At 41.8% G+C, this 12,649-nt stretch overlaps 1 protein-coding gene across 2 annotated transcripts in view; it reads right to left on the minus strand.

Annotated features, from left to right (window-relative positions):
- BNC1 (basonuclin zinc finger protein 1) overlaps positions 1 to 12,649 on the minus strand; it is a 38,010-nt gene that overhangs the window by 11,544 nt on the left and 13,817 nt on the right. For both annotated transcript variants that reach the window (XM_081171096.1, XM_081171095.1), the window contains exons 2-3: positions 3,347 to 3,449; positions 2,315 to 2,550 (exon numbers count right to left, since the gene is read on the minus strand). In XM_081171096.1, coding sequence (XP_081027222.1) covers positions 2,315 to 2,461 — 147 coding nt within the window. In that variant the 5' untranslated portion in view covers positions 2,462 to 2,550; positions 3,347 to 3,449. The remainder of the gene's footprint in view (positions 1 to 2,314; positions 2,551 to 3,346; positions 3,450 to 12,649) is intronic.

Genomic DNA, 12,649 nt, shown 5'->3' on the forward strand with positions numbered 1-12,649 from the left:
TTTCTGGAGCGGTGTTATGTTGTCTCGGCGGCCCCTCCCAGTCACCAGTCTAGCTGCTGCATTCTGGATTAGTTGTAGTTTCTGGGTTACCTTCAAAGGTAGCTTGGGTGGCATTGCTGATTTGTACTGTTTTTAGGTAGGGGGCAGCTCAGACTAAATAGACACAAGGTGAGGGTTGTGTCTTAGGGTTAGCATTAGGCTCATCTGGCTTAGTATTGTCCACAGTGACTGACAACGACCCTACAGGGTTTCAGGCAGGGGTCTATCCCACCCCTACATGGAGATACCCGGAAATGAACCTGAATCTGAGACCACCTGCATGCAAAGCAGAGGCTCCACCACTGAGTTACAGCCCTTCCTATAAAGTGACCAAGTGATGGCCAGAGTTGGAAGTGCAGGGTGGGGAGGGTGAGCAGGTCAGGATCCAGCTCGGGAATCCACAGCTGCCCATCACTATTCCAGGCAGTTTTCTAAGAGGTTAGGCTTCTTTGTCTATAATAATTTATAATAATAATAATAATAATAATAATAATAATAATAATAATAATAATTTATTATTTATACCCCACCCATCTGGCTGGGTTTCCCCAGCCACTCTGGGCAGCTTCCAACAAAACACTAAAATACAATAACCTATTAAACATTAAAAGTTTCCCTAAACAGGGCTGCCTTCAGATGTCTTCTAAAAGTTTGGTAGTTATTTTTCTCTTTGACATCTGGTGGGAGGGCGTTCCACAGGGTGGGTGCCACTACTAAGAAGGCCCTCTGCCTGCTTCCCTGTAACTTGGCTTCTCACAGGGAGGGAACAACCAGAAGGCCCTCGGCACTGGACCTCAGTGTCCAGGCAGAACGATGGAGGTGGAGATGCTTCTTCAGGTATACTGGACCGAGGCCATTTACAGCTTTAAATGTCAGCACCAACACTTTGAATTGGCTTGGAAATGTACTGGGAGCCAGTGTAGGTCTTTCAAGACTGGTGTTATATGGTCTTGGTGGTCGCTCCTAGTCACCAGTCTAGCTGCTGCATTCTGGATTAGTTGTAGTCTCCGGGTCACCTTCAAAGGTAGCCCCTCATGGAGCGCATTGCAGTAGTCCAAGCGAGAGATAACCAGAGCGCGCACCACTCTGGCGAGACAGTCCGCGGGCAGGTAGGATCTCAGCCTGCGTACCAGATGGAGCTGATAAACAGCTGCCCCGGACACAGAATTTACCTGTGCCTCCATGGACAGTTGGAGAGTCCAGAATGACTCCCAAGCTGCACACTGGTCCTTCAGGAGCACAGTTACCCCATTCAGGACCAGGTCTAGCCAAATCCACACAATTTGCTAAGGCTGAGGGCAGCTTATTTTGGCAATTCTGTGATATATATTATTCTTGGATTTCAATCACCCCAACATTTGTTCTTTCTAACACAGCACCGATGATTAGAAAGTATTTTGCAATCTCCCCAGAAAAAAAATAAGACGTGTACTGGCGAAACAACATGTACGAATGGAGAGAGAGAGATGGAGCAATCAGAAGAAGATTTAGCTCCACATTTAAGTCAAGTATTCTTCCACTGCAAGTTTAATAATCTTCCAAGCTACTAAGATCAGAGAACAAATGAACCTGCATCGATCCTTCGCCAGTGTTTACAGAGCACAGCTGTAATTACACTAGAGTGTTGCAAGTTCTTTCAAACTCCAGCCATACCTAACTTTCCCCAATATCTGTAATAAATATTTTATCACAGAACATGTATTTGATGGCCTACTGAGGGTTTTCACTGGGCACACAAGACTTCTCTAAGATGATGAAGAATGTATCATCATCAATTTTTCATGCAAAAAAGGTTCAAGGTAATTGAGCCCATATTTTTTAATCCTAACACTAAAAAGCAAAATTATCAAGTGCCATGAAATATTTATTCGTGCCATAACATAAATCATAATGCTGCTTTACATTGGAACAAGAATGCCAACAGAGGAGCAGCATTTGCGTAAACATAAGGAGCTAACTTCTGCCCCGGTGTACTGATGATGCTGGAAAAGTTCAAAATGGCAGAACTGAAATGGATAAATTTATGGTGAATGCCTGCGTTATAAGGGTGCTAGTGCAGCTTGAAGTTCTGATGCAACTGGGATGCCAGCAGAACGTTCACAAACATTCAAACTTCTCAGTAAACAAAGCTTGCAGAAAGCTTTTCTTAAAAATTATTTGCACTTCTCCAGATGTTGGGGCGCCCACAAACACGCAGACCACTGGTTTCTCGGCCTCATTTCAGCCCCGATTCTCTTGTCACCCTCCTAGAGGGAGCGAAGACCTAGAGATGTACCTGTAAGACATATCCACGTATGTAGTCTTGAAGTGTCCAGTCCAGAGCATGGAGGATATGAATGACTTCTTCTTGCTTCAGGACACTGAAAAGCCGATCTAAGAGAATTTTGAGACGGACAGGAACTGCTTGAGTTCCATACAGCATGAGGCTGCTTATATCAAATACCACATTAGACTGGACTATTTCCACTTGGCTTGTTGGGTATAGGTTAGGGATCCTTAGCTTACTTAAGGCTGAAAAGAAAAGGAAAACAAAAGGCGAGTGACTACTTATGCATAAATGGGTATGAGACAATTAGACAAAAAGAACACCATTGGGGTACTAGGGGTTTGAACTTGAGCAGTATTTCCCAATTACCGGTATTTAAGCTTGGGGAGGGTTGGGTGCAAATTTCTGGTTTGGCGCAGGCTAGGGATGGACGGGGCTGTGAACTTTGGTTCGCCCCGTTTCTCATTTTTCCACCTGGAAGGCACCATGTTGACTGTAATAATCATCACCATATTTTTACCCGGCCCATTCAACTGGGTTGCCCCAGCCACTCTGGGGCAGCACATATAAAAAACATACTAAAATATTAAACATCAAAAACTTCCCTATACAGAGCTGCCTTCAGGTGTCTTCTAAAGGTTGTATTGTTGCTTATCTCCTTGACATATGATAGGAGGGCATTCCACAGGGTGGGTGCCAATACCAAGAAGGCCCTCTGCCTGGTTCCCTGTAAACTGTCCCCAGTTTAGCCTAAATCGTGTTCTGAACATTCAGAATTATGTAAACCTCTTGTAAAGCAAATTGCTATTAGTTACGTAGCAATTCATACTAGTTATGGATTGCACCAAAGAAGTGCTTTACTATCCCAAAGCTGAGCTGAGTATGACTCTATAGACAATTATAAGCAATTTCTGAGTTTTGTTATTAGTGACTTTGCAATGTCTCCGTTAATAAACTGAAAACTGTACTTAAGACAGCTGGTGGCTACTTGGTAAGGCAAGGATTTTTTATTTTCTTTTAAAATTCTTTGAGGTTTATTACCATGTGCTACCCATCCATGCCGACACTGGTCACATTGTCGCTGGTTTATTTTCCCAGGTTTGAAGCACTGGCAGCTGCAGCTTACCAGAGTGCAACGGATGGCCTGAAAGAGCAGAAACAGATTAAAACGTTAAGGGGTGAGTAACATGTGCAACACGCTGGAGAGAGGAAAGGGGAAGGGGAATGGAACAAGCATAGGCAAATATGCAAAAAATGGAGAATTATGAATATGCATAGATAGGGCTGCCATATGTCTGGAATTTCCTAGACATAGCTGGGATTTGTTTGTGAAAAATAGTGTCCGGGTAGAATTTTAAATGTCTGTGAAAACCTGGGTGTATGGCAGCCATATTAGAAGTGGGATTTTTGGGGGGGTCAAAATTCCTAAAAAAGAGCTCCAAAACATCATATTGGGGGGGGGGGAAGAATTTTTTTTGGGGGGGAAAGCTGAACAACTTGTATGTCTGGATTTTCACTTGTTGAAATATTGCAAGCCTAATAGAGCACAATAATCACAATGTGGGTCAACCTTTTTTATGGACTGTACTACTTCAGACTAAGGATGGTTTCTCAAAGTTTGTCATTTTTCCAGTGTCAGGTTCAGTGCTTCACATTTTCCCATTAGTTTGAGGGTGTCTCTTTTTCTTTTTTTAAAGTTCTCATGAATATGTACCAGCATTTTAGTGTGAATTTCCCTAATATACACATGTTTGTGTGCAATTTTGCCAGGTACACACCTTTTTGCATTTCTCTGTGCTATTTTTTAAAACAATATATGGATTTTCATGCACACTCTTCCCCCAACATATGCATTTCTGTACACAACAAATGGTTGCAAAATTCAGAAATGTGCAAATTTCAACAGATTGCTGTGTTCCGGTTGGTATATTGTTCCGGAAAGCATGAATTTGGTGGGGTTGCTTTTAAATGCAAACTGAACTAAATTTCTCCCCTGCAGGTTATTCCATGTTTTCATATATATATATATATATATATATATATATATATATATATATATATGTTATTCCATGTATGTATATGTGTGTGTGTGTGTGTGTGTGTGTGTGTGTGTGTATATATATATATACAAATTGCTCTTTAACATGGAACATCACCACAAGAGAATAATCATGGAAGCCATCGAGATAGAGAAACACCCTCACAACATGAACAAGCGTGACGACACGTCCCGCCTGCCAGACATCTGGAAATTAGCCCTCCCCACAAAAACCGACACCAGAACCAGAGGCACACAGAACGCCATCTCCAATCAACCACACCAGACCCAAACCCAGACCCTCTCCACAGATAAATTACAGACACCATCCAGTAGCCAAACCATAGTGGCACCTCCGGATGCTGCACCCCCCTGCAATCCCTACACAGATCTGGCTGGCACAGGGCACAAAACCACAGCTCGCCCCTATACACGAAGCCAAGCCAGAGCACAACTAAGTGCAGTACAGCCATCTTCTCAGAAAAACTCTTCACAAGGTCAAGAGGTCAAGACACGAAAGCTTTAGCAACTAATCCACACCTAATGACCCTCCTAAGTGGTACTCAGAATATCACTCAAGTAATCACTCAAGATATCCCTCAAGTAATTAATGAACAAAAGAAGAAAAGGCACATTAACCTAGGAACTTCCTCTCTGCCCAGAACGTTGGAGGCTATACACCACACCCCCTCAACAGTATTTATAGGAACTCAAACACTGAGATCCTGCTCTGTTCTAGTAACAAGAAGCCGAAAGCACCAGCCTGAAGATGACGAGTGAGACCTCGTCGAAACGTCGCCTAGACACCCCAACTCTTACACGGGAAGACACCCGAAGACACCAAAACCTATATATATATATATATATATATATATATATATACTCTTTTCCCACAGAAAGCTAGCATATCAGAGAGAACCATTCTCCTAGCTCAGCCTTCTCTGTCTAATATTTAGGGTCAAATGACAAATTATGCTAAATGTGTTTCTTTCTACCTCTCTCTCTTTAACTAAAAGCAGCCACAGGGATGGGGAGGGTGACCTAGATCAGCACAGCAGCACAAGGGGCGGGGGTGGGTTTAACCCTTTCCCTATGCATCCACTTCCTGCTGAAAGATCCCCAAAAGCTGTCATTTCACCCCCAGCTTTGGGGGAGCATTTTCAAAAGAGAAACACCCTGTGCTAGCGTCTTTGATCTGAATCTGTTCCTCCTTGCAGCTGCTGTTAGGTTGCTGTTTTTTTAAAAAAAGAGAAAGAGGAGGAGAACCCCAGTCACAAAATTCAAAGATATGTTTAGCATCACATGTGGTTTGACCCACATTTGCTACATGCCAACAAATAAATGGGACTTAAAAAATGCTTCACCTTAGAGAGATTGTACCCAACAATAGGAAAACAAAGGGCAAGATTTTCCCCCAAACCATGTATTTAAATGCTTCTAACTATGAAACTATAGATACCAATTGAAACCCAGATCATTTTAAAAGATGTGTTATTTAAGGCTATCTTTTAAAATCTAAACAAAAAACAAAACAAAAAATCCTTCCAGTAGCACCTTAGAGACCGACTAAGTTTGTTATGAGCTTTCGTGTGCATGCACACTTATTCAGATACACTGAAACAGAAGTCACCAGACCCTTATATATAGTGAGAGGGTGGGAAGGGGTATTACTCAGAAGGCTGGTGGGAATGGGTGATTGGCTGATAGGTGTGGTAAACCTGTTGACGACTGTCTCACAGGAAAATGCAAGGGGTGAGATGGCTAAAAATAGCTTTATCATGTATAATGAGATCAGAATCCAATGTCTCTATTCAGACCAGGTCTCCCCATGGTTTTAAGTTTGGTAATACGTTGCAATTCAGCAACTTCTCTTTCCAGTCTATTTCTGAAATTCTTTTGTAATAAGACAGCTACTTTGAGATCCTGCATAGAATGTCCTGGGAGATTGAAGTGTTCTCCTATTGGTTTCTCTGTCTTGTGATTCCTGATGTCAGTGGCGTTGTGGGTTAAACCACAGAGCCTAGGACTTGCCGATTAGAAGGTCGGCGGTTCGAATCCCCGCGACGGGGTGAGCTCCCATTGCTCGGTCCCTGCTCCTGCCAAGCTAGCAGTTCGAAAGCATGTCAAGGTGCAAGTAGATAAATAGGTGGGAAGGTAAATAGTGTTTCCGTGCGCTGCTCTGGTTCGCCAGAAGCGGCTTAGTCATGCTGGCCACATGACCCAGAAGCTGTACACCGGCTCCCTTGGCCAATAAAGCGAGATGAGCGCCATCACCCCAGAGTCGTCCGCGACTGGACCTAATGGTCAGGGGTCCCTTTACCTTTATCCTTTGGAGTAGGTTTTGGTAGGGTAGGGTTTGGTAGGCGTAGGGTTTAGTAGGCGTAGGGTTTGTTTTAAAGTCTAGTTTTTCTTCCAGTAGTTCCAGGGATGGGAATCTGTGGCCCTCCAGATGTTGCTAGATTCCAGCTGCCATCATCCCTGACCTGGGATGCTGACTGGGGCTGATGGAACTCCAGAAATATCTGAAATGGTGCGAGTCCCCCAACTGGGAGGGTATGTCATTTTAGGGGGTGAAACTTAATTTTTGCTTTCCCCCCAGTTATGGGTGTGAGGAATTAAAACCTGCTATTATTATTGTCATCAGACAACATATAAAATTATTATTATTATTATCAAGCTTGGTAAGTCTATGTTTGGTGAAGAAGCACATAAACTGCTTTCAGAAAACCAAAGAATTTTAATATTACCTTCTGAAAATGTTGGGTAATGATGAAGTTGATGATGATTAATAATAATAATAATCTGCAAGTACTTGGCAATCATTTTTAATTATTTCCATGCAACTGTGCACACATTTTACTTAACAAGCAAAACTAAACTATATTATTTTAGCCAGAATTCCAGGTCATGCTGCAACTTTTTAGCAACCCTTGTTTTGGGAATTTGAAAGCTGAAAAACTCATCACGCCCTACTGCGCCAGCTCATTTTGCAAAGGCTGAAACTTGAGCAAAGAAATTTAAGTCAACCAGTCATATGAGTTTTAACTGCGTAAGTTTGCATGGGTAAAAAAGAGTATCTCCAAAGGGGGGAAAAATCTTTAGATGATGTCACTACAGGCATCATTCTGCAAGTAGTGCACTGTGCCATATTTCATAGAGACTTCCTCAGGCAAGGCCTCCTTCCACCTGCCTTCCCTCACCCTCTAGCCTCTGCTTCTCAATTTGTATTGTACTATTTTATGTACTGTGGCTTGCCGTTGTTTTATTGACTATAGTTTAGAAATTATTTATTGTAACTGTTGAGTGGATTTCTTTTTAACTTTTATATGTTGACATTATTCTTTTATACTGTTCTAATGATTGTTGAATGTTACTTTTTTGGTGTAGGTTGCTTATATTAAAGTTTTGTTTTATTACCACATTTTTGTATTGCATTAGATTGTTATAAAGTGTACATTTTTTGTTTCTTTAGCTTGTAAACCGCCTTGAGTATTGTAAGATAGAAAGACGGTATACAAATTATAAATGATGATGATGATAGTAAGTCGCAGGTGAGGCTTGGCATCTACAGGGAGCAATCGCTGACAGGAATGTTATGATTCCGAATAAGTTACATTCCCATTCTCAGACACTCACTGTATTTCTCACACAGACAAATACAGTGGTGCCCCACAAGACGAATGCCTCGCAAGACGAAAAACCCGCTAGACGAAAGCGTTTTCCGTTTTTTGATGCGTTTCGCAAGACGAATTTCCCTATGGGCTTGCTTCGCAAAACGAAAAAGTCTTGCGAGTCTTGCGATTTTTTCCGCTCCCCCCTTTTTCTAAGCCGCTAATAGCCTTTTAGCCGCTAAGCCGTTAAGCCTTTAATAGCCGCTAAACCGCTAATAGCGCTAAGCTGCTAAGCCGCTAATAGGGTTGCTTCGCAAGATGAAAAAACCGCTAGACGAAGAGACTCGCGGAACGGATTAATTTCGTCTTGCGAGGCACCACTGTACAGCCCACGCTGGTTAGGGAAAAAAGTGTTTCCTGAGGGCCAGGGACAGAGGTTGAAGGGTCATATATGACCCCACCCTTTAAAGAGGCCTTCATGCACATTGCTTCTTCCCAGTGCTATTTTTCAAAAGAAAAAAAAAAGGGCCAGAATTCACCATTACGACTTGCCTTTTTTGTCTTAGAATGGCAATGGTGCTCACATGAGACGCACCGGAACTGGGTTCTGGTGAGTTCTGACCAAAAAAAAGCCCTTCCCATCCCCCATACTGAGCAGTAAAAAGGCACACCGTGTGGTAATTAATAGTAAAACAGAGGGAAAATGGGGGGCGGGATATTGGGACAGGGAAGGCATGATCATTTGCAGAAAGCGAGTAAATTCCTTTGTGTTTAAAAGCAATCTCCATGACTGATACCTCCACTGCCTGTTTATGGCAGCCCCCTGTACCTTGTGTACAGTTGCACAGAAAAAGGAATTCAAGCAAGCGTAATAATAATAATAATAATAATAATAATAATAATAATTTATTATTTATATCCCGCCCATCTGGACAGCTCCCAACAGAATACCAAAAACACGATAAAAGGTCAAACATTAAAAACTTCCCTAAATAGGGCTGCTTTCAGATATCTTCTAAAAGTCAGATAGTTGTTTATTTCCTTGATATCTGATGGGAGCGGGCGCCACTACCGAGAAGGCCCTCTACCTGGTTTCCCTCACTTTCCCTCATGATGGGGTACACTATCAAAGGAAAAGTAACCCTCTTAGAAATTAATTGATAGCCTTCCTATTGATACAAGTACCGGTCATTTGAGGAAGCAGGAGCTTCCATCTTCAACATCATCAACAACCACCTTTGGTTACTCTAGAGAGAGGAGTGGATTGGACAGTACAGTGGTGCCTCGCAAGACGAAAAGAATCCGTTCTGTGATTCTCTTCGTCTAGCAGTTTTTTCATCTTGCGAAGCAAGCCCATTGACGGATTAGTGGATTAGCGCTATTAGCGGCTTTTAGCGGCTTATCTGCTGATCGGATCAGCTGATAAGCGGCTTAGCGGCTTAGAAAAAGGGGGGGGAGGAAAAAAAACCAGCAGGAACTCGCAAGACATTGTCGTCTTGCAAAGCAAGCCCATAGGAAATTTGTTTTGCGAAGCACCTCCAAAACGGAAAACTCTTTCGTCTAGCGAGTTTTCCGTCTTGCGAGGCATTCATCTTGCGGGGCACCACTGTATATATAAAAGTATATTATTATTATTATTATTATTATTATCATCATCATCATCATCATCATCATCATCATCATCATTATATTGCCCTTTCCCAAATATCCCAAGGCGGTTTGCAACAGAAAAATAGGGAATGAGAATACAAAATAAAACAAAAACAAACCAATAACCCTCTTCCCACAAACACATTTGAAAAGCCATAGGCCTGGTTATAGAGAAACATTTTTGTCTGGTGCCTAAAGATGTATAAGAAAGGTGCTAGACCAGCCTCCCTGAGGGGAGTATTACACAAATGGGGAGCCACTGCAGAAAAGGCCCATTCTTATGTTGCCAGCCGCCAGAGACACATGAAGACGGTTCTCAGGTGATGAGTGTCAGATCTGGGTTGGTTCATATAAAAAATAAAAATAGAGTCCAGGTTACAGCAATGGTATTAAAGGGGAATCTCAAAAAAGTTTAAAGGCTATGGATGGAGGAACACTTTGTAGGAGTGGTTCGTTTTAAAAATGTTAAGTAAATCAGTAAGCGAACATTGCAAAAACTAAGAAATGTACCTGAGAAAAAGCCATGAGCTTCCTGTGAATTTACAAAACATGCATCACAACACACACTGAGAAGTGAGCTCTGAGACTCATTTTGCTTTAGATAGCCGGTTAGCCCAGCAGTTGGCATACTTCAGATAGAGCTGCAGAAAGTCATAAATTTTCTTTATAAGGTTCATCTAAGTGGGATGGGGCGGGGCGGGGAGAAAGTATGTTGTGTTGAGCCAAGGCCTCGTTGACTTCACGAGATGTCAACTATAACTGGAGTTCAATTATATTACCTCACTGCACTCCTGAAAGATGCCGTACTTTCCATAGACTGCGGTGTGTTCATCAGCCCCAGAAGATCAGAGTTAGATCAGCATTCCATAAATAAAGAGAGTCCGCAAAGAGGCGTCCCAGCAAAAATTGCAAGGTGTGTGTGTGTTTTTTCGAAGGCAGTTGTCCAAACAGATACATCAAGATGCAATCTAATATTCTTTCAGATAACCTTCACTTATTTCATGGGCTTTTACTTTCTTTCTCCATTCATCAAATTTCATCACTTCCTCACACTTTTTGTTTGATTTGTTAGGCTTGGGTTAAGCTGTTTCCCTGTCTGCTTACAGGCACGAACCTCTATATAGGATTGCAAGAATGCTAAATACAACAAGGTATTCATTTGCTAGATACCGGGCCAGATTACTGAATATTCAGCTGATGTTGTAGGATAGTTGTGTGGCTAAAGACTTCAATGCCTAAGTAGGAAACCCCTGTTTTCTAACCATTCCCTCCTTGCTTTTTATAGTTCCTGTGTGTTTGTTGATACATCTCTTATTTGCTGTCATATTATATTCACTTTTGACCAGGGCGGATTTGATTTAAATCATGATTTAAATCACTAGTCAGTAAGACTTGATTTAAATCATTTATTTTTTTACAGAAAGACTCATTCTTGCTGGTATAATCTTAATATTGACAACCAAATGAAGGTTTCATTTTTGGAGTAATACATTTTCAGAGTAGTTTTTACAGTTCTATCAAAAATTACTGATATGGTTATACTATTAGAAATACACAGACAGATAATTATGAAATTATTGTGAGGTTTAATAAGTTAACTGTTTATATTTGGACAACTTTTCTGCTGTACTTTATCGGAAGGAGAAAAATAATCATTTCCTTAATAACAATTTAAACAATTTATTTAACTAAAACAATAGCATTATAGCATATGTATCCAGGTTTGTTAACTGATGTGGTTTTTTTTTTTTTTTAAACAACAACTTAGACTGAGTTTTAGCACACATGGAAAAACTTAAAACAAATCCTTATTTCCCGATGAATAGCCTTTGGACTATAATGTAACTTAAATAGAAAACTATCTTTAGAAAGATTTTTCCTCCAAAAGCATTTTATTTTAAAAATCCAATTTACATTTAAAAAAATCTGATTTAAATAAAAAAAACCCAAATTATTATTATTTTATTTTAAAAAATCATAGATTTTTATCCACCGTACTTTTGACTGGAAGCCCGTTTGACGACCACTGAGTGGCATACGCAGGCTACAACAGCAACAGCAATAAATTCTTTTGGGAGTCTGCCTCTGGAAACCTTCGAAAACCACTTTTAAAAAGCAGCAGCACTTACCAGATTGGTATGAATGGTGGCAATGGCAGCTGTCAGTCTTCCTCATCGCTGGAGGACGATGTGGAAACAATGACAAGGCAGGCAGACTGGTGCTGGTACACAGTGCTTGGCTGTGATTCAGAGGTACACCAGTACCCTGAACTGCTAGCCATTTCCCCCACTCAGTGTCAGCCATTTTTTCAGTTTCCCCTCTCTCTCTCTTTTTGGCTGTTTTTGCCCTCTTTGTGCCTTTTTGCAGATTAAACTGATGTATTTAATCCCCCCCCCCTCACCTCGCATTTACACAGTCATGCGCGAGTTGAGCACATGGCAAGTGGGGAGATGTCTGTATTCCACATCTTTCCCCCTCTTTCACCCTCCCACCCCAAACCCTCAGTATCTTGCCACTGAGCACGCTCAGTTCTCATTGGGCTCTCTCCCCCCCTGCCTTTAGGGGGAGGGGGCTCCCATTTCCTCCCCCTACTTCCACATATATTGGGAATCCCTCCAGCAGGCCAATATTTCCATTTCATTTCCTTAATGGGGGCATTTTGCTGCATCGCCAATATAACTTTACTGCAGCGTCGACCATCAGTATATACGATGCAATTTAAAGACATAATGGCCGCCTGTCCCACCTCACAGAAAGCATTCCTCCATTTGAAGGACTGTCCCGTCTGTCCAATTTAAACATAAATAACCATAAGGAGGGAGAGTGAGGGCACCGAAACTGCCCACCAACAGGAATAGCTCCATCTGCTCCATCTGCACCACACATTGAAAGCAGTATCATTCCACTTTAAACAGTCATGGCTTCCCCTCATAATCCTGGGTTCTGTGGCTTGTCAAGGGTGCTGGGGGTAGTTAGAAGACCCCTACTCCCTTCAAAGAGTGACATTTCCAAGAGTGGTTTAATAGTCAATCCTTCTTCCCAAGG

Source organism: Podarcis bocagei (assembly GCF_964188305.1).
Source record: "Podarcis bocagei genome assembly, chromosome: 14".
Classification (NCBI taxonomy): Eukaryota; Metazoa; Chordata; class Lepidosauria; order Squamata; family Lacertidae; genus Podarcis; species Podarcis bocagei.